Consider the following 19,099-nt stretch of genomic DNA (forward strand, 5'->3'; position numbering starts at 1 on the left):
AACATTTGTGATCTGAACAACAACAAGAACAACTATGCATACAGAGAAAAATAATAATATAACAAATTTTTTAATGTCTTCTTAAGGTGTCTAATATACATAAGTGAATACTCATTCAAAAAAAGAACAAACTATGTGAAGAAATATATCAAGTCAATGAAATAGCCATGTTGTTTGGCAAGTGATTACGCTTTGGTAAGTGTAATTCCAAGAGTTATCTATTTTTAATTAGGTTGATGTTTTTCGAAACATCAAATTATGTGCATTGTCCAAAGTTTTCTTAACCAATCCTAAAAAACAGAATAATAATTTTAAAATAAACTTCATATGAAAATTAAAGAACAGTAAAAAAATAACTACCTGATGACCATATTCCTTAAGGCTATAAAGTCACAATGCTCCAAGTTCTCAACTAAAAATAGAAACATATTAGTTTAGTAAATTAGTGTAATCACATAACTGTGATTTTAGTAAATATGACTCTTTGATATTTTATATATCTTAACCAGTCACTGGGGAGCTGAATTAATCATCATTAATTAATGTGAATCATTACATTTTATTCTATACAGTAAATAGCATTTTTAAAATTTATTAAAATAAGAAATAGTGGAGGGCAACAGTTAAAACTTATGCTTTTTTTTCCTTCTTAATTAATGCAAAGAAATGATTCATTTTCTATTATCATCACTTTACCAACAAAAACTGACTAGCCTGGACAAAACTGGAAAACTGTGAGCTACATACTTTTAATAATGAAAGATGGAAACTCAGGTAGAAAAACTTGATCTTTAATCATATGATTTTCTCATGTTTCACAGACATCTTCAGTGCAAAAACAAAACAGCAAATTATAAAAATAACAGAAAGATTCCAAAAAAGCATCATGACTATAGTAGTTACAGTAAGGTAATAAAACAGGCAACACTTTCCTAATGATATATATAAATTAAATAAATAAATGTACAGTTAAATAATCAGAAAGATTAACAAATGAAAAGGTACTATCTCCCATAAAGGAGATAAACATAAACCGTCTGATCTGTTTAGTTTGGACAATGAAGTAACATCTTACAAGTTTTATACATTTCATAAGAAATCTGGTCTTATGCAGGATTTTAATCTTATTTCAGTGAATGCTCTGTTCAAGCAAGCTCTATCTGTTCAGGCTGATAATACTATGTAAGATATGTTTTTCATGATGGACAAAAGCAGATCTTCCAGACTATCCATAAAAAGACGAGCCACATGAGCAAGGAATCTGGTAAACATTTGGAAAACCAAGTATAGGAAACTTGTTCTTTCGAAATAAGATACTTTGGATGCTAAGACAATTAATGTGAAGGCATTAGACTCTATATACAAGTAGCCCAATTGTGAAGTTACTTCATGTGTAAACTTTGTTTGCTTAAAGGATGAAATCAAGAATATATAATTTCTTGGCATCTTTAATTTATAGTATAAACAAGTGAAAAAAACTTTCAAAATCTATCTCTAATCCAGAATATTTTAGTAATATGGTGTGATGACACCTTTTAACTACTTGTATATGGAAACATGACTTTTGCATTACTTCAACCTTGGATTTTGGCAAGATAAGTACTTCGGTTTTCTTTCATTTGTTTTTCACTTTGACTATATTTTACTGGTGCTAGTTGTGGTTTTGCCCTCATTTGCACTTTTTTTTTTTTTTAAGTAACTATTAAGATTGCAGGTTGTGCAATTAATATTTATATTAGGGGATTACTTTTGGCAGCATCACAATAGCCATTTTATAGTAGCTCAAATAGAGCATTTGCTGATGGTGCAGAATTATTTCTATATCACAGGATTATTTAATTCACAGTCTTATGACTGAAAGTTGTTTTATGGCAGAGGGAATTGTAGTTAAAGATGTGGAAACAAGGGACAAACTGTTAAATCTTGAATGAAAGAGAATTTATAATGTATTACCTTTCATTCAGATTTAACAAGTAGCTAAATTATCGATGTAATACTTGTATATTAATAAAAGAAAATTGAATGTAAATGAAATGATAATAACATCCTTGATTTGAAATTTGCTGAATATTGTATTATCAAATGTCTTATGAAAAAAAAAAAGGGGGGGGGAAGCAATTTAGGAATGGGTGAAGTATGTGAATATTAGGCTAAAATCCCAGACAAGATAAGAAGATTAAATCATGACCTGAGGCCATCACATATGCAAGGGTCTACGGTGTGTGTGGGGTCTCCCGTGGACAAGAACGAGAAGCATCGGAATGGAGTGCAGAGGAATTGAGGTGCTGTGTGAAGGTCATCGAGGGAGTATATAGTTTTTTGGTGACATAAAAATGAGGGTTTTGCCTCGGATCTGTTCCAGTCGTTCTCGGTTAAAGGAAGTTCCAGTGAGGTCGGGGTGAGATGAATGAGAGCAGCTATGCGGCCAAGTAGAATGTCAACGTGCATATAGGTCTTGGCGTAGCAGAAGGTCGGTGTAGGCTGAGAAGGAAATGCAGAACCTCGTGGAACAACATCGGCAGCAGTGCTTCGTGAACATCGTAGGCAACAAATCATGATCGTATTCGTATATCTACCTTCCAGAAGCAAGAACATAAGGAACATATCAGCCAGGTAACCTAGTCGAAAAGGGACCAGATGAAGAAAACACGAGCCGTATAATTCCAATTGATAATTGCAAATATAAGCCAGTGAGATCCTGACATCTCGGTAAAGCAAGAAATTTTATCAAAATTTTGTATACAAAGAAAGTTAGATTGTGACAGTAAAGGACTAATTAGAATTGTGATTTATGAAGTGTTGTAGGACTTTAGGAGTTGAACCACGAATAGGGAATGATTGATCTGAGTCAGAAAACTTGGAAATGTGCAGTGTGAAAAATATTTTAGTTTGTCATTTTCGGGTAGTTCTTGAACCATTAATTGTGTGAAAATTAGAAGGACATCAGATTTTAATAGAATTAGATAACATTTCATGTTGTAAGGGAACTAGAATGTCTATGGTACGTTGAGGTATCTCATTTTTCCATTCATTCCGACATTAGTAAAGTTAGTGTCTATGAAGATAATTGTAGCTTGCTTTTTTAGTAATGAATAAAATTTTTTTTGTTAGCCAAATAACTTGCCTGATCACTAATCTCAATGCACCACTAATAAAGAGAACCTATGCGTAAAATTATTGGGGATAGTCATGACTGCAGTGCGAAATAAGAATATATTAGATTATTGTGTTTGGAACCAAGAACCAGTAATAGAAAAAATTAAAAAAATATAAACATACATGGATGGAACACGTTCAAAGAATGAAAACAGAAAGATTACCAAAACAAGCCATTAGGAAAAGGAAAACCAGGACATCCTCTTAAACGATGACTTCTAAGACCGGAACAGGTCATGCTAGGCCTAAATCCTTGATACGCATGATGATGATGATTGTGTTTGGAAATAGAGAAGGAAAGGATACAGGATCATGTGCCATACTAGATGTTTGCTCTTAGATAAAGAAATTTCTCTTATCTATAGAATTTTGGTGGCGCAGCGTAAACAAATAAATTTTCCGAAATTTGAAACAAATACTAGTGTTAACCCTGTAAACAGGGTTAACGCTAGTATTCTAACAAGGAAATTGGCTCTAGCCAGAGGCATTTCCTTTGTCTATCGAGTTTTGCACACATGGGCAATACACTAATAGCGACCAAGGGATAGAGGTAACAATAAGGATAGAGTCTGTAAGAATTATATAGGACAAAATTTTGGAGTTAAAGAAATAACAAGTAAAAATAAAAATAATTCAACATAAGCCAAGATTCAAGGAAAGGATATAGGATCATAGAGGAGTAAACACAATCAACAAATAAATTCATACTCGTTATATATCAAAAAAAAAAAACATATATATATAAAATTTTACAAAACTATTAGAGGGTTTTACTTTCGAAAGCAGCACAATTATTTCTGTAATATTGAGAAGCCAGATTAAAACAGCAAAAATCGAAAAATTTCCGATGGAATACATAAAAAACAGTAATGAAATTCTTATACAGACATTCTCGAAATAGGATAAAATTAGTAACATACAAAAGGGTTATCAGGTGAAGATCCAAACTGGTTTTCTGGTGAGGTGAGCTTTACTTGGATATGAAGATGCCTGTACCAAATTTTGTCAACATCTGTACAACCCGAGTTATGGTAAACTATCCCAGAGTACAGAGGCAGTGTCTGCATTGTGGTTTATAAGAATACTTGGGTGGCAACTGCCCCAAATCCAAATGTTTCAACTGCAGGGGAGATCAGACATATTGCTCATCAGTGTCTCAAATCCTATCAGAAACGTGAAAGTTCTAAACACTGCATAACATCTGTCCATTCAAAAATTTTGGTGAAAGAGAAGGAGTACCACTAGAGCAATTAGAACACTGTGTATATTAGAGAGGCATAAAGAAGAGTTCCTGGATCTTTCAATTAAGTATAGTAAAGACAGCACCTTTAAACAAACTACACTTGGTTAAATCACAAAAAAGTGATGACCAAATCAGAAAGAAATTAGCCCCAAAATTCCAGAACTGCAGAGCCACTTTCTCAGTCAAATATGGATGGAACAACATCAGTTGAAATTATCAATAATGAACCTATTATAACAACAGAAAAGATACAATACGAAATGCAAACACATGAAATTGTTCTACAAGGAGAAACTGGAGAAGAAAGAAAAGCAAGTAAGACAACTGACAGAACTTAATATGCAGACAAGATCATCAAAAAAGGAAAGATTTATTAATAAAAAAAAAATAAATTAAAGGATGTGTTAAAAAAAGGCACTAAATCTAAAAGAATAAAAAATGTAAAGAGGGAGAAGGTTGCAGATTGTAAAATGAAGACTCTTCGGGCTCAAAAGAGTTTATTGACTATGAAGAACCATCTTATGCTAATAAAGGGAAAGCAAGAGATACAATTAAAGAAAAAATAATAAAGTTTACTGATTCAAAGTTTTCTCAGTATGATTATCATCTACATGTAAAGAAAATAACTAGCTTCCAAATCAAGAACGATAGGCATGAAATTGAAATAATGGAAAGCAGCTGTAAAAAAAAACTGGAAAACAGTTTGCACAAAGAAGGCTAAACAATTGCTCCATCACAGACTGAAGACCTCATCACGTTCATCCAAGATCTAGAAGTTAAAGACTTAACAGGGCTGGAGTACAAGTTCTTATTCTTGCATCCCTTGGGTCATTCAGTAATATCAAAAGGGATGCAAAAGGAAGAATCTTGACAATAGACTGGAAATACTGTGGATGTGCAATAAGATTTATAAATGTTTATGCTCCATCCAATGGAACAGTTAGACAAAAATTCTTCCAAATTGGAGCTGTACTTATACGGTGCCCACTACATCACAGCAGCTGGAGACTGGAATTGTATTGATAGCCCCACATTACACAAAATAGGAGAACACCCCAGGAGTGGAGTGGAGTGGGATATGCGCAGTTAAAAACATATCTCAACAATGCTCAACTAGTAGACATATGGAGGATTTTGCAATCCTAATCTCCAGGCTTACACATACATGAATCAAGGCATTGGTACCTGTTTTCCCTTATAAATAGGATAATTCAGATAAAACATCTTGACATCAACATGTCAGATCATAATCCAGTTCTACTTAAATTCCACTGCATCGAACAAGTAGAGATCAGTTCTGGACCATGGAGACTTCCACCAAATTTTCTGTTGATCTTTTCAACCAAATTCCAGACCCTCAGTTCAAATTGGAATAATGTTACCTGGAACTGGGATATATGTTTAGAATTCGAACAAGCAGTAAAACAGAATATGATTGAATGGGGAGAGGAACGGGCTTTCTTCAAAAGAAAAAAGTCGAAAGACCTGTATAAAGAGAGAAGATGGTTCATAGCAAACCAATGCAATGGTATAGGATGTAGCAACATCATTAGAAATATTATCATAGAGATAGAAGTGGAAAGACAGAAACAAGTAGAAGAAAGAAATTTTAAAATAAGAATGCACTAAGCAGATAGCACTTCAGCTGCATTCTTCAATAGACAATTCACTAAATTCCGCAAAGAAAGGACTATCACTCAAATCTACATTCATGGCGAAAGACACATCCACCACTCAAGACATCCTTGACTCCTTTCAAAAACACTACAAAAATCTGGTTGAAGACAATAGTACTGTGGGAAATTATAACTCTTGAAACATTAATGGCTTTGTTCATATCCAAGATGGGCTTGACAGACTTACAGCATCTGAAGTTACCAGAGCCTATAAAGAATGCCAGACAAGAAAACCCCCAGGACCTGATGGTCTAGGGATAGAACTTTACCATGAGTACTGAGGTTTTATTCTTCCATTCTGGTTATATTCTTTAATTCTTTTCTCTGATAAGGACACATACCAAGTGAATTTGTAGCAAGCCATACTGTCCTCATTCCAAAACCTAATAGAGATCACACCTTAATTAGCAGTTATAGACTCATTTCTCTATCTAATACTGACAAGATGTTTTTTCCCTGCATTATCAATAACAGTGCCTCCGTAGCTCGGTTGGTATACATGAAGCCCTTTGGTCAGAAAGACTTTGGTTTGATTCCTGTTCTATGATGTAAGGAACTTTTATGTGGTCTCTTTCGAATAAAGTTAGCCAGTCTTATATGGAGGTAGAGGGTTTTTTCACCTAGAAACTTGGGTTTTTTTTTTTGTCCCTCAGAACAGGCAAACTGGCCCCTGTGAATACACACACACACAAATCTACAGTCAAAAATATACAGGGACCTTTCCCTCTGCACTTAGTTCTTGGGGCTTCTGTGCAGTATTAGCCTGTGTTGTATTATGGATAGATCCATAATTGCAAACCTTCAACATGAAGATGCCACCTAAGATGATGATGATCAATAACATGCTCAAAGTAGGAATGAGATATATAATTAAAAGCACACAGGTGTATGGAGTTCCACACTGAGCAATAGAATTTAATCAGTTTCTGCTATGGGATCTACTCTGCTTAGTTAATACAAAAAAGCAGTCGATGGCAGTGCTATCAGTAGACCTTACTCAAGTGTCTGGTATCCCTTTATGTTCCACATCCTCCAGCAAATTTGTGTGGGTAAAAAAGCTGCTATGCCATTTCAACTACCTGCCTCCTACTTAACAGGTTCCTGTCAAAATTCAAAAAGGAGTCAAGCAAGGTTGCCCTCTTATTCCATTGCTCTTTGCATTGGTTCTTGAACCTTTCTTACAGAAAGTTGACAATACACGTGCTGTGAGAGAAATAATAGTTCCTTCACTTTACTAATGCAGACAAGACAAAATTAAAAGTTTTTGGAAAGTGGGATCTTGGAGGTATTCCTTTTGGACTAACCCCTACGAGAGAACCCCTCATTATACATGGAATTCCCTTCTCCACTTACCCAATATTACCAGTTCAAGAACTTATATACAAGAACATTGAAACCTTAGAGGTCTGGAAAATAGGGCCACTTTCCTTTTCTTCTAAAGTGACAGTACTCAAAACCATAATCTTCCATGTTCAGTTGTACATAATAAACATTACAGACATCACAAGAGCTGAAGAAAAAGAATTATATAGTAAGTCTGTGTAATTTTTTTATACCAGCTGATAACAAGAAGTTAAAAGTTAAAATTTTTTCAAATATCCAAGAAGCATGTAGGATTTGGGTTTTCCAGTCTTAAAAAATTCTGCTATTTAAGCAATATAGCTTCAAAAATCCATAAAAGATTGCAGACCAACCACACATGAACAGACCTTCTCTTTACTACCTGGGTTTTCATCTCCCCCTGTTTGGATAAATGATTATAATGGTCCAAAAGCTGAGATTGTTCCTGAATACCACAACATTCTGTGTTCAACTCTAAGACTCCTATAACACTCTGGAACTGACATTCCATTAAAAAAGTAAAATTTGGTATAACGAAATCTTTAATTTCTTTCAGCATGAACTTCAGCAGTTGGGTACTGACAACAACACTTTGTTTCATAATTTATTGAAGTTCCAAGTATACCCTATAACAGGAGGAATCTTACTTGCAGAATTGCATATGGCCACCTTCCAGTCAATACCATCAAATAGAGGTACCAAAAAAAAAAAAAAACACCAAAAGGATAAAGTGAAAAAACAACTTGCTTTAATCAAAAGTTCTGCAGCTTTAGTCTCTTGATGATTTTACTTGGAATCCTGGTGGACACAGGAAGTTAAAGAGGCAGTGAAGGAAAAGAAGAAAGCATATCAAAAGTTCCTGGAAAATAAGTCAGCTTTTACTCTTACAGAATACAGAGACAAATGTAAGAAAGCTAAACAATGTATAAAACTAGCTAAACAAAAGTCATGGGAGGACTTTGGCAAGAATATAGAAAATAAATATCAAGAAGGTGGCAAAATATTCTGGAGGTTGTTGAAGAAGCTTAGGAGTTAGAGATGATAAAGGTGACATGAAAACAGGAGAAAAAGATATCCTTGAAGTATGGAGTAATTACTTTGAAAAACTGCTAAATGAAACAAGCAGTGATGACAGCATAGTGATAAAAAACACTGACCAGCCATGCAGTCAGGAATACATATCCATACTTGAAGTAGAAAAAAAGCCATCAAAGGGTTGAAATGTGGAAAGGCAACAGGAGTAGATGATATTCGACCAGAAATGCTGAAGTATGGTGGTATAAGAGTCTTACAGTGGCTGCACTGCATAGTTCAGAAAGCCTGGAGAGAGGGACAAATTCCCGATGATTGGAGTAGAGCTCTCATCGTACCCATATATAAAAAGGGAAATAAAACTGAATGTGAGAATTACAGAGGTATTTCCCTACTGAGTGTTCCTGGAAATATCTATGCAAGTATACTTGAGAAACAGTTGAGAAGAATTGTGGAAGAAAAGCTTGGTGAAGAACAAGCTGGATTCAGGCCAAATAGAGGCTGTCAGGTTCAGATCTTCACTTTACGACACATAGTCGAGAAAGCATGGGAATATAACAAAGATCAGTATTTAAGTTTTGTCGATTTGGAAAAGGCATATGACAAGGTGCCAAGAGAGGAGCTATTCAATACGCTGCAGTAATATGGTGTCAATGGGGCATTATATCAAGCAATACTTAGTCTTTATTTGAGTTGTAAGTCAGCAATTAGAATTGAAGGAAGTACAGGAAGATGGTTTTATGTTAAATCTGGTGTGAGACAAGGATGTACATTATCCCCTCTGTTATTCATTATCTATATGGATCACATTATGAAGGAAAGGAGTATTAAAAAGGATATCGAAATTGGAGATGTTAATGTCAGCTCTTTGCTTTATGCGGATGATGTTATACTTCTAAATAAATCCGCTACAAGTCTGCAAGATTCTCTGACTAAATTCAATTGCTGTTGTAATAGATATGGTATGAAGGTCAGCAATAAAAAGACAAAGACAATGAAAATATGCAGAATCATTGAAAATGTCAACTGTGTTGTGAATGGGGAACCTGTGGAACAAGTAAAACATTTCAGCTACTTAGGCACAATTTTTACTGAAGATGGTAAATTAAATATAGAAATAGACAACAGAATCAGCAAAGCTGGTATGGTGGGAAGTCAATTGAATAAATTCATATGGAATAAGAGAGAAATTAGTCGGAACACTAAATTAGCTGTATACAAGACAGTGTTCAAACCAGTTTTAACTTATGGATCTGAGAACTGGGTCAGAAGTAAAACACTTGACCAAAGACTAGAGACCGCAGATATGAGAGTCCTGAGAAAGATTAGAGGCATCGTGAACAGATGGCATCAATGGCAATATCATATTAAAAATGAGGATATTAGGAAAGAACTTGACGTTGTCAGCATTCAGGAATGCATTATTAGCAGAGCTAATCTCAGGTGGTATGGTCACTTAAATAGAATGGGAGTGGAAAGATTAGCAAAACAAGTGTTCTCTGCCAGGTTGGCAGGAAAACGACCCAGAGGAAGACCAAGATATAGGTGGATTGAAACGGTACAAAGTGCCTTAGATGATAGAAATATAAGATCCGATAATGTTGGAGTCTTGACAAGTAACAGACTGATTTGGAGGAAAATTGTAGATAGGAAGTTAGTAATGATGTAATTTTTTCATGTAGTACTGTCATATCCTGTACATCCCTTGAGGGTACATGGCAGGAATTTGATGATGATGATGACTTTGCCACTATTCTGCAGTTGTCCCTCCATGAACATCTGCAGAATATTACATTAATAATTCCTTTACTCTCTTCTCAATCTGTTAAAATATATGCATCAGCAATTCAATTCTTCACAGTTCAACTTCAAACTCCTAGAATAAATTTCTCTTCCTCTTGATTCATTCTGTATATACTGCTGTCTTTAGGAGCAGTCTTCCTTTATATTTCCTAAATAAAGAGTACAATCTACACATCTTAAGTTTCTTCTTTTTCCATACCTTCCTGCCATCTATGGTAATAATGCACTATAGGTTAAACAACTGTTCATAGATGGAATTATGGGGGAAAAAAATATTCTATGAAGAATCTCAATTTTTTAATATCCATTTTCTGGAAAGTCACAATCCAATAATGGCCTGACTAGACTAGACAATCTATACACTGTGCACAGTCTAGTCATATGACTAGACACACACAAAAACTGTATTATAGCCTTCTTTCTCCTACAAGTGAAGCTTCTTTTCACTGAGCCTCAATCTGCTGAGCTTTACTAGTGGTCTTATCAATATCATTCTTATTCCTACTTAAATTCTTATCAATCAAATAATACCCAAAACCTTTCATTAACTTTTTCTAATGCCAGCTCATGTAATTTATATTAATTTGCTTACTTTATTGTATATATATTTGTATTTGTTCCCATTTATAATTTAAACCTACCTTAACTATTCTTCAAGTCATCTACGATCATACTGAAAATATTTGCCCAGCTTCACATCATCAGCAAAGAGAAAAAATTTACTCTTACTATTTGAAATTAAGGACTGGACCTTTTTGTCTTATGAAGAATGTAAGAGAGAGAAGCACAAAATACATGGTGGAAGTTTATGGTAGTCAATCTCCTGGAAGGAGATAATACCTGACAAGACAAGAAGTCATTCATGAATACATATTAAAGGATCCTAACACTACTGGAGTGTTCCATTCATAACAAAGTGGTTCTGTAATCACAACTGCATTTCATATTGTAATTGTAACATTACAATTACTATAATGCACTTCAATATCATGAACATCGTCATTAAGCAAAGACTCAAAAAATCCACAATATGCAGCTTAAGAATTTCCAGTTAAGAATTTAAACCACATGAGCTTATTCTTTGAGTTTCATGCAGTAATATATGAGAAAGGACAAAGTACACTTCAATGTTAATTTCTGCTACTTTTAAAGTGAACACCCCGTAATTTTACTATTCAGTATACCCTTCACTGCCACATCCAATCACCTGCTGCATCTACAAGTTTACTGACCATGCTTAATATGCACCACAGTTTCGAAATAAGAATTTAATGTAATATCTATCTGATAAGCAATAATACACCCTTTTTCTGGTTCAGTCTCTCCTGATAACATTATGATTACTATGATGGATTTCAATATCATGAACATAATTAAGCAAAGACAGAGAAATGTCAATATACAGCTTAATTTTCAAAGTCGATATTTTAAACAGGCTACTAAAATAATGGTTAATCACAATTTAGGATTTAAAAAAAAATTATTGCATATATATTTTAGGAGTAAACCACATAAGCTTATTTTTTAGGTTTCATGAAGTAGTATATATAAAAACACTCAAAAGTACACTTTATTGCTGACTTTCTCCTACTTTTAATATGTTTACTAAATACTCTTATATTAGTATTTGATAAACCCCCTCAACCTCTATAACCAAGTCAAATGCTACAAGTTTCCTTTAGTTTCATTACTAAATCTTTTAAAAATTGAAGGATTTTATGGCTCTACTATTTCTAACATCTAAATTTCAACCTTTATCTCTTCCACTGCCAACAAAAATCAATTCATTATTAAGATGGAAACAACTACTGTGTCATAGTAAAATTTCAGTTTAATATAAACCATCTGATAAAAAAACTTATTACATTAAATCCTCTGGTGTGATAACATCCCTGCAGAACTGCTGAAAGTTTTGACTGGTTACAATAACACCTACTTAGTGGACACCATTTAGCACATCTATAAAACAATAAAATCACTGGAATCTTACACAACATCAGTCTGCATACCAATTCCAAAGAAAATACTGCACAAAATTGTGAGGATTATAGAAGAGAAGAGAGTCTAATCTCTCATGCATCTAAAATCGTTTTAATCACTGTTAACAAGGAAACTGAAAGAGCCTTAATTAACTGGTGAACAACAGAAAGGCTTCAGAAGAGGAATGGAAATCAATAATGATATCCTGGAACTAAAAATATTAGTAGAAAGATCACTTGAAAGGAATAGTAATATAAATGTATGCTTCACAGACTTTCAGAAAGCCTTCGATCAAGTAAAACACAATAAACTGTTTAATATTCTAGAAAAATCAGACTAAGAAGATCATGTACATAAACTTATGAAAATGATTTACTCCAAACAGAAAATGCAGCTGTTTAACTCTGAGACTTCTGAAGTGAAAATAAAAAAAAAGGAGTTAGACAGGGCTGCATCCTTTCACCAAATCTATTTAATATTTACTGTGAGACAGTGATGAAAAAGACTGAAAAACAAAATGTAAGAATCAGTATCAATGTTATAAAATACAACAAACTTAGATATGCTGATGATACCATTCTAATTGCAGAAAACGGAAACAAATTAATCAAATTACTGCACCTTCTAATTGAAGAAGGTAAAGATTTTGGCCTACATTTAAATGCAAAAAAGACTACATTTATGAGAATCTCAAAAGAGAATAGATCCAAACCAGAAACATTCATAAACAATATAAAAATTGAGCATACAACAGAATACACATATTTAAGTACCTACTTTGGAAATGCAGATGGAAAACAAGATAAAGAAATAAAAAAAAATAAGAAAAAAAAAGACCTGCTTAGAAGTTCTGTGTGTATAGACAAAGAAGAGAATGATAAGAACATTAATTTCGCCAGTTTCACATACAGAAGTGAGACCTTGGTATTCAAGAAGAGAGTACGACAACAGATAGAGGCCTTTGATATATGGTGCTACAGAAGAACCCTGAAAAAAAATCATGGACAGAGCACGTGTCAAATGGAGAGGTATTACAGAGAATGAAAACACAGACATCTTTATTGCAATAAATGATCCAGAGAAAGATGAGATTGGCAGGACTTGTATTGAGGGAATCAACAGGACAGAGGACACTAACAGTTTTAGAAGGAAAGATTATAGGAAGAGGATCAAGAGGTAAAAAAAGAAGGACATGGTTTGATGATATAAGATCATGGACAGGATCATGTGCCTATGCTGAAACAAAAAGATTTGCCAACAGAGAGGACTGGAAGGACATGGTGCTGCACCCTCGCACTGAGGAAGCTACATGATGATGAAGATGATTACATCAAAGCTAGAGTCCTGTTATTATTATCTATTTAGTTACAGATAATTAAGAGATATATTAAGCTAGAGAGCAACATACTCTCACATAATTATTCACATATTTATGTGAGAGTAGAACAAAACAATAAATGGAAGCCAATAAGAACTGAAATTATTGTTTAGAGTCCTAAAGTAAGGGTTTGTTGGAAAACTTGAACTTAAGTGGACTGAATGTGTGCCATTCAAATTCTTGGAATTTTTATGCCACCATTATTGTTAAGATTAGGATGATTGATCCAAATTTCACAGACTTCTTTAAATTTGAGTTCATACCTAGTTTTTGTGTAAAGTAAGGAACAGATACTTTTTCAATCAATTTGGTGTAGGGTGTTAAGATCTGAAAGGTCTGTTTTACCAAAATTGTTAAATTTAATGTGTCATTTGTGTTCTTTTTTCCAGATAGGAATTGTGCATCCAGTTTCACCAATATAAGGTAAGTTACAGGTGCAATGGATACAGTTCAAAAATGAATGATTTACTTACCTTCTGCAACACCCCATGGATATTTGCGCCCCCTGACATGTTTTCCATTAATTTCTACTGTTGCATTGCTTCCAACAACTGCAAATGGCACTCGTTCCTGAAATTTTGAAAGTATATTTTGAATACATATATCCATTAATTTTTCTTAAGTAATGATATGATTCATATAACATTCCATGTGAACAATCACAATAAAATGTAAATAATTAACACTTCATTTGCATAAAGACAATAACAATGCTGTCTGCATTTTATATTTATTGCAAAAATTAAAATGTTTGAAAATGATTTGTTTTAAAGAAAAAAAAGCAAGGAAATGATTCAAGAGAAATCTGAAAAAACAGATAAACTTTATATGTCACTCTGATCCTATGAATTTTCAATAACACTGCAATACTTATTTTCGAAGTCTATTCACACATATGCATCAAGCCATAATACACTTTTATGTCCATCCAACTTATGAAAAGTTGAAAACTTATAGTAACTAGTATTTTGTACATTGCTAGGGTTAAATAAGAAAAAAAAAAAAAACTCTGCACTGAACAGCAACTTTTGTAATTTAATTTTTTTTTTTTTTAATCACCTCAGCCCTATAACAAATAAGTGATGGTATCACAATGACCCATTAAAATCATTTAAGAGAAAATGGGACTACTATGTGAAAGAAACTGAATCCACTCTGGAAAATAAGAATGGAATTTTCTATTCAAACTTTATGCAGTGTTCAAGGAATTTGCTAACTTGACTGGATAAGTGTTTTTGCTTACCAACTAACAAATAATGTTTGCACAAGTCTTAGGGGATCAGTGATTTTTTATTGCCTAGTATAAAACTATTTCCTACTTACTGGAGGCCTGAAGCTTGAAAAAATTCTTATCTCGAAATTTCTGGTTATCTAACTTTTAGTCAACCCATGATACCAGGTGATTATAAGTTTACAATCTTTGGCTAATACTTATTATATTACTTATAAATAATATAATAAGTATTATTACACATACCAGTCACTGAATTAGGAACTTTACTTTACTGTATTGGTTCAGTGGCCAGTATGTGTAAATAATACTTATAATAATAATAATTATTATTATTTATTTATATTCTCTCAGGAGGACCCTGTATGTAACCTCCTAGAGAGTGCGTCCCCTGGGTGGCAGATAGGGGAGCCCGCCATATATGTGTGTGTGTGTATGTATGTATGTATGGTGGAGTTTATTTATTCGTATGGAGTTTACTCACTTTTTCTCTCCTGTCCCTAATGGGGAGAGTTGAGCCTCCCTCATGGGGGGTTAAGTATTTATGGCTGTAGATCCGTGTGTGTTCACAGGGCCAGTTTGCCTGCTTGCAGGATGAAAAGCACCAGATAAACTGGCGGGAAAAACCCTACTGCCTGCTCCCAAGACCGGCTAACTTGGCTATGGCTGAGGAAGATCCTCAAATTTCTCACGTCTTCGACAGAAATTGAACCTGGGACACTCCTTCCCCAGTCATATGGTTGCAAAGTGCACAGCCACTAGGCTACTGGGTCCGAATATACTGAATAAGGACTCGTGGACCAACAGGACCATAAGGGGCAATCATCTTGATTGTAAGGGAAGTGGCACTCCCATGGATCCCTAGATGGATCTATCCTCTTTTACTTTGAGATTCACTCACTTTAATCTTTCCTATAAGGCCTTATCAGCCAACTCTTCTTATTTTATGACCCTTATGCTATTAGCGTACTCGAGAACCATGGGGTCTTTCCATTTCTGGCCTTACAACTATGTCCCCCTCTATAAACCTTTACTATAATTCTACTCTATTCCACTATAATCTACACTTTTCCCTTCAATATACCCTATTCTTCCTATGGGTTTAAATTTGGAAGAAGGCTAGTTCAGAAGCCTTAGGGTAGCAGCTCTATCACTGAACTATTCCAATGTCAGGTCTATCACTGAACTATTCTTGTCACCTGACATGGAGAACATAATTCTATTTTGAAGCTGACAGAAAAAGGTAATCGGAATGAATATATGGAAAATGACCCTGGAATGGAAAAGGTAAAATGAAAATGGAAACAACAAAATATAATACATATAGCAAACTGGAATGTAAGACAAATAGCATATAAAGAAATAGAATTAGACCAAATATTAAATGAAAGAAATTTTAAAGTAGCAGTAATCACTGAAACAAAAAAGAAATTAAAAGGAACCATGAGAACTGAAAATTTTAATGTGATATATAGTGGAGTTGACAGAGACCAAAGAGCACAAGCAGGGGTCATGATTTGGATTCATAACACCCTTTCTAAAACATTATAAATTATGGAATGAAAGAATAATTGAAGCTAGAATAAAAATAAATAGAGGTTATTTAACAATAATTGGTTTATATGCCCCAGAAGAAGGAAGAGAACAGGATAATACTGAATTCTATAATCAGCTACAAAATATATATATATATATATATATATATATACACATACATAAATACATCTTCAAGGCCCACCTTTCCTAATTGGGTTGTGGGGGCAACAGCTGCAAGAGGAACTTCCAATGGTCACATTCCTCTGCCACCAAGCTCAGGTGTTCTGGTGGGATTTCCAAACGTGTCCACCCAAGGTTTTGGATATAATCTATCCAGCGAGTCCTTGGCCTTCCACGTGGCCTCCCACCATCTGGCTGGGTAAAGAGGGCCTGCTGAGGGAGCCTCTCTTGTGGCATTCTGACCAGGTGCCCGTACCAACGTAACTGCGATCTCTCAATACGGAGAAGCAGCGGTTGGGTATTGAGGGTTTCCCGAATTGCAGAGCTTCTGACTCTGTCAAGCCTTCTCAGCCTCGCAACCCCTAGAAGGAACCTCATTTCAGCCGCTTGGATTCGTGTCCACATTTTTTCGGTCATTACCCAACTCTCATGACCATAGGTGAGGATGGGGACATAGACTGTATTGAAGACGGCTAGCTTTGCCTTCTGGCCTAACTCCTACTTCAATACTACCGAACAGCCAAGCTCTCGCAATATTGAGCTTGCTAAGCCAATTTGAGTATCTAGCTCTACGTCCCATTTTCCATCATTCGTGAATATGGACCCAAGGTATTTAAACTTCTCCACCTGCCTCATTGGGACTCGAAAAAATTGTGGACAAGACAACCATCTTGTGGTCTCAGTTTTGGCCACACTGATCTTCATTCTGGCGTCTGCACAAACAGCTACAAACCTATCCAGGGTCCGCTGGAGGTCATCTGTGGAAGAGCTAAGTAGAACTAGATCATCTGCAAAAAGCAGACGTCCAATGCTACATCTTCCAATTATGACACACTCACTGCCTTGGCTGAGCCTATCAATCCAGTCCATAAATATTATGAAAAGGAGGGGTGACAGAACACACCCTTGGCAGAGGCCAACAGAGACTGTGAAAGGTTCAGACTTTGTGCTGTTTACCCTGACATAAAACTCTGGGCATTCATACAGGGACTTGATGGCAGCTAATTGTTGGCCATCCACTCCATACTCCTGTACTACTTGCCAAAGCTTATCCTGAGGAACCCAGTCATATGCCTTCTCCAAGTCCACAAAACATGTTTAGACATTCTTGGCATATTTCCAAGATTTCTCAAAGACTTGCCTTAAAGTGAAGATTTGGTCAGTTGTGCTTCTACCAAGACGAAAGCCACATTGTTCTTCCTGGAACTTTGACTCAAATATGCTACTGCACTGTCTTTCCAAGCACTTAGCATACACTTTCCCAGGCAGGCTGAACAGAGAGATACCATGATAGTTACTGCAATCCTTCTGGTCTCCCTTCTTGAAGACTGGTATTATTATGCCTGTCTGCCATTGCTTTGGTGCTTGCCCAGATATCCAAGCAGCCTGACACACTCGAGTCAGCCAGAGAACACCGTCTTGATTTAAGGCTTTTAGCATTTTGGGCCGAATTTCATCATTGCCAGCAGCCATGCCCGATTTTAGCGATTTTATTGCTCAATAGACTTCTTCTGCTGTGAGACTAGTCATTGCCCCGATCTGCACCTCTTGGATGTCCACAACTGCTGGGCCACCCGGGTAGAAGGCTCTCAAAGTATTCCCTCGATCTGTGGAGGATATCCTTCTCGGTTGTTAAATGTGCACCATCAGAGGGCTTCTGATGGTGCATTTTTTGCAACAATTGCCCTTGCTGTGCACGATTTCCTCCCTCGAAGGTGGCGGATGGTCTGCCAAAATACTTTATTTGCATTTGCATAGGATGAGTCTAATCTTTCTCCAAAGGATTCCCAAGCCTTCTGCTTTGCTGTCTTTACTGCCTCAGCATACCGCAAAAGCATCTCAGGTGACCTGATCCTAAGCCATGTTAGGTAGGACTCCTTTTTTGCCCGGATAGTTTTTTGGACTTCTTGGTTCCACCAAGGTATCCTTTCCTCACTGCCCGTTGCCACATCTAGCCGCTTTCTGCCACAGCATGAGATTGCAGAGGCAGTGACAGCTGTTCTGAACAGCTTCCACTCCTCCTCAACATCTGCAGTATGCTTGTGAATCTCTTTGAACCTGGAGGAAATGTCATCTGCAAAATTCTTCCTAACAGCCTCATTTTCCAATGTCTCCCATTTCACGTAGTATAGCTGCTTGGGCCTACCAGTGTTGATGGTAGCATCTGGTTTCTGAAGCCATAGAGTGCGCACAACAAGGTGGTGGTCAGTTGACAGTTCTGCCCCCTCTTCTCACACGAACGTCCAACACTGAGGAAAATAGGTCTGCTGTGACTATAAAGAAGTCAATCAGAGACCTTTGTTCTAGTGTATCCCTGTAACAGGTATACTTATGGACTTCTCGGTGCTGGAAGAAGGTATTCGTTATGGACAAGCTGTTAGTACAGCAGAAGTCCAATAATTTCAACCCATTCGCGTTAAGGTCAGGGGTGCCGTTCCTCCCAACCACACCCCTCCATGCCTGGTCATCTGTTCCAACATGTGCACTGAAGTCACCCATTAGCAGGACTGATTCCATGCCTGCCACCCTGTCAAAAGCAGCAT

At 35.7% G+C, this 19,099-nt stretch overlaps 1 protein-coding gene across 3 annotated transcripts in view; it reads right to left on the minus strand.

Moving 5' to 3' along the window:
• LOC150103585 (septin-7-like) overlaps positions 1-19,099 on the minus strand; it is a 210,644-nt gene that overhangs the window by 88,720 nt on the left and 102,825 nt on the right. For all 3 annotated transcript variants that reach the window (XM_090398309.1, XM_090398311.1, XM_090398308.1), the window contains exons 8-9: positions 14,083-14,179; positions 361-412 (exon numbers count right to left, since the gene is read on the minus strand). In XM_090398309.1, the coding sequence (XP_090254435.1) occupies positions 361-412; positions 14,083-14,179 (149 nt within the window). The remainder of the gene's footprint in view (positions 1-360; positions 413-14,082; positions 14,180-19,099) is intronic.

This window comes from Typopeltis vanoorti, chromosome 9 (genome assembly GCF_054136105.1).
Source record: "Typopeltis vanoorti isolate ZY-2024b chromosome 9, IOZ_Tvanoo_1.0, whole genome shotgun sequence".
Classification (NCBI taxonomy): domain Eukaryota; kingdom Metazoa; phylum Arthropoda; class Arachnida; order Uropygi; family Thelyphonidae; genus Typopeltis; species Typopeltis vanoorti.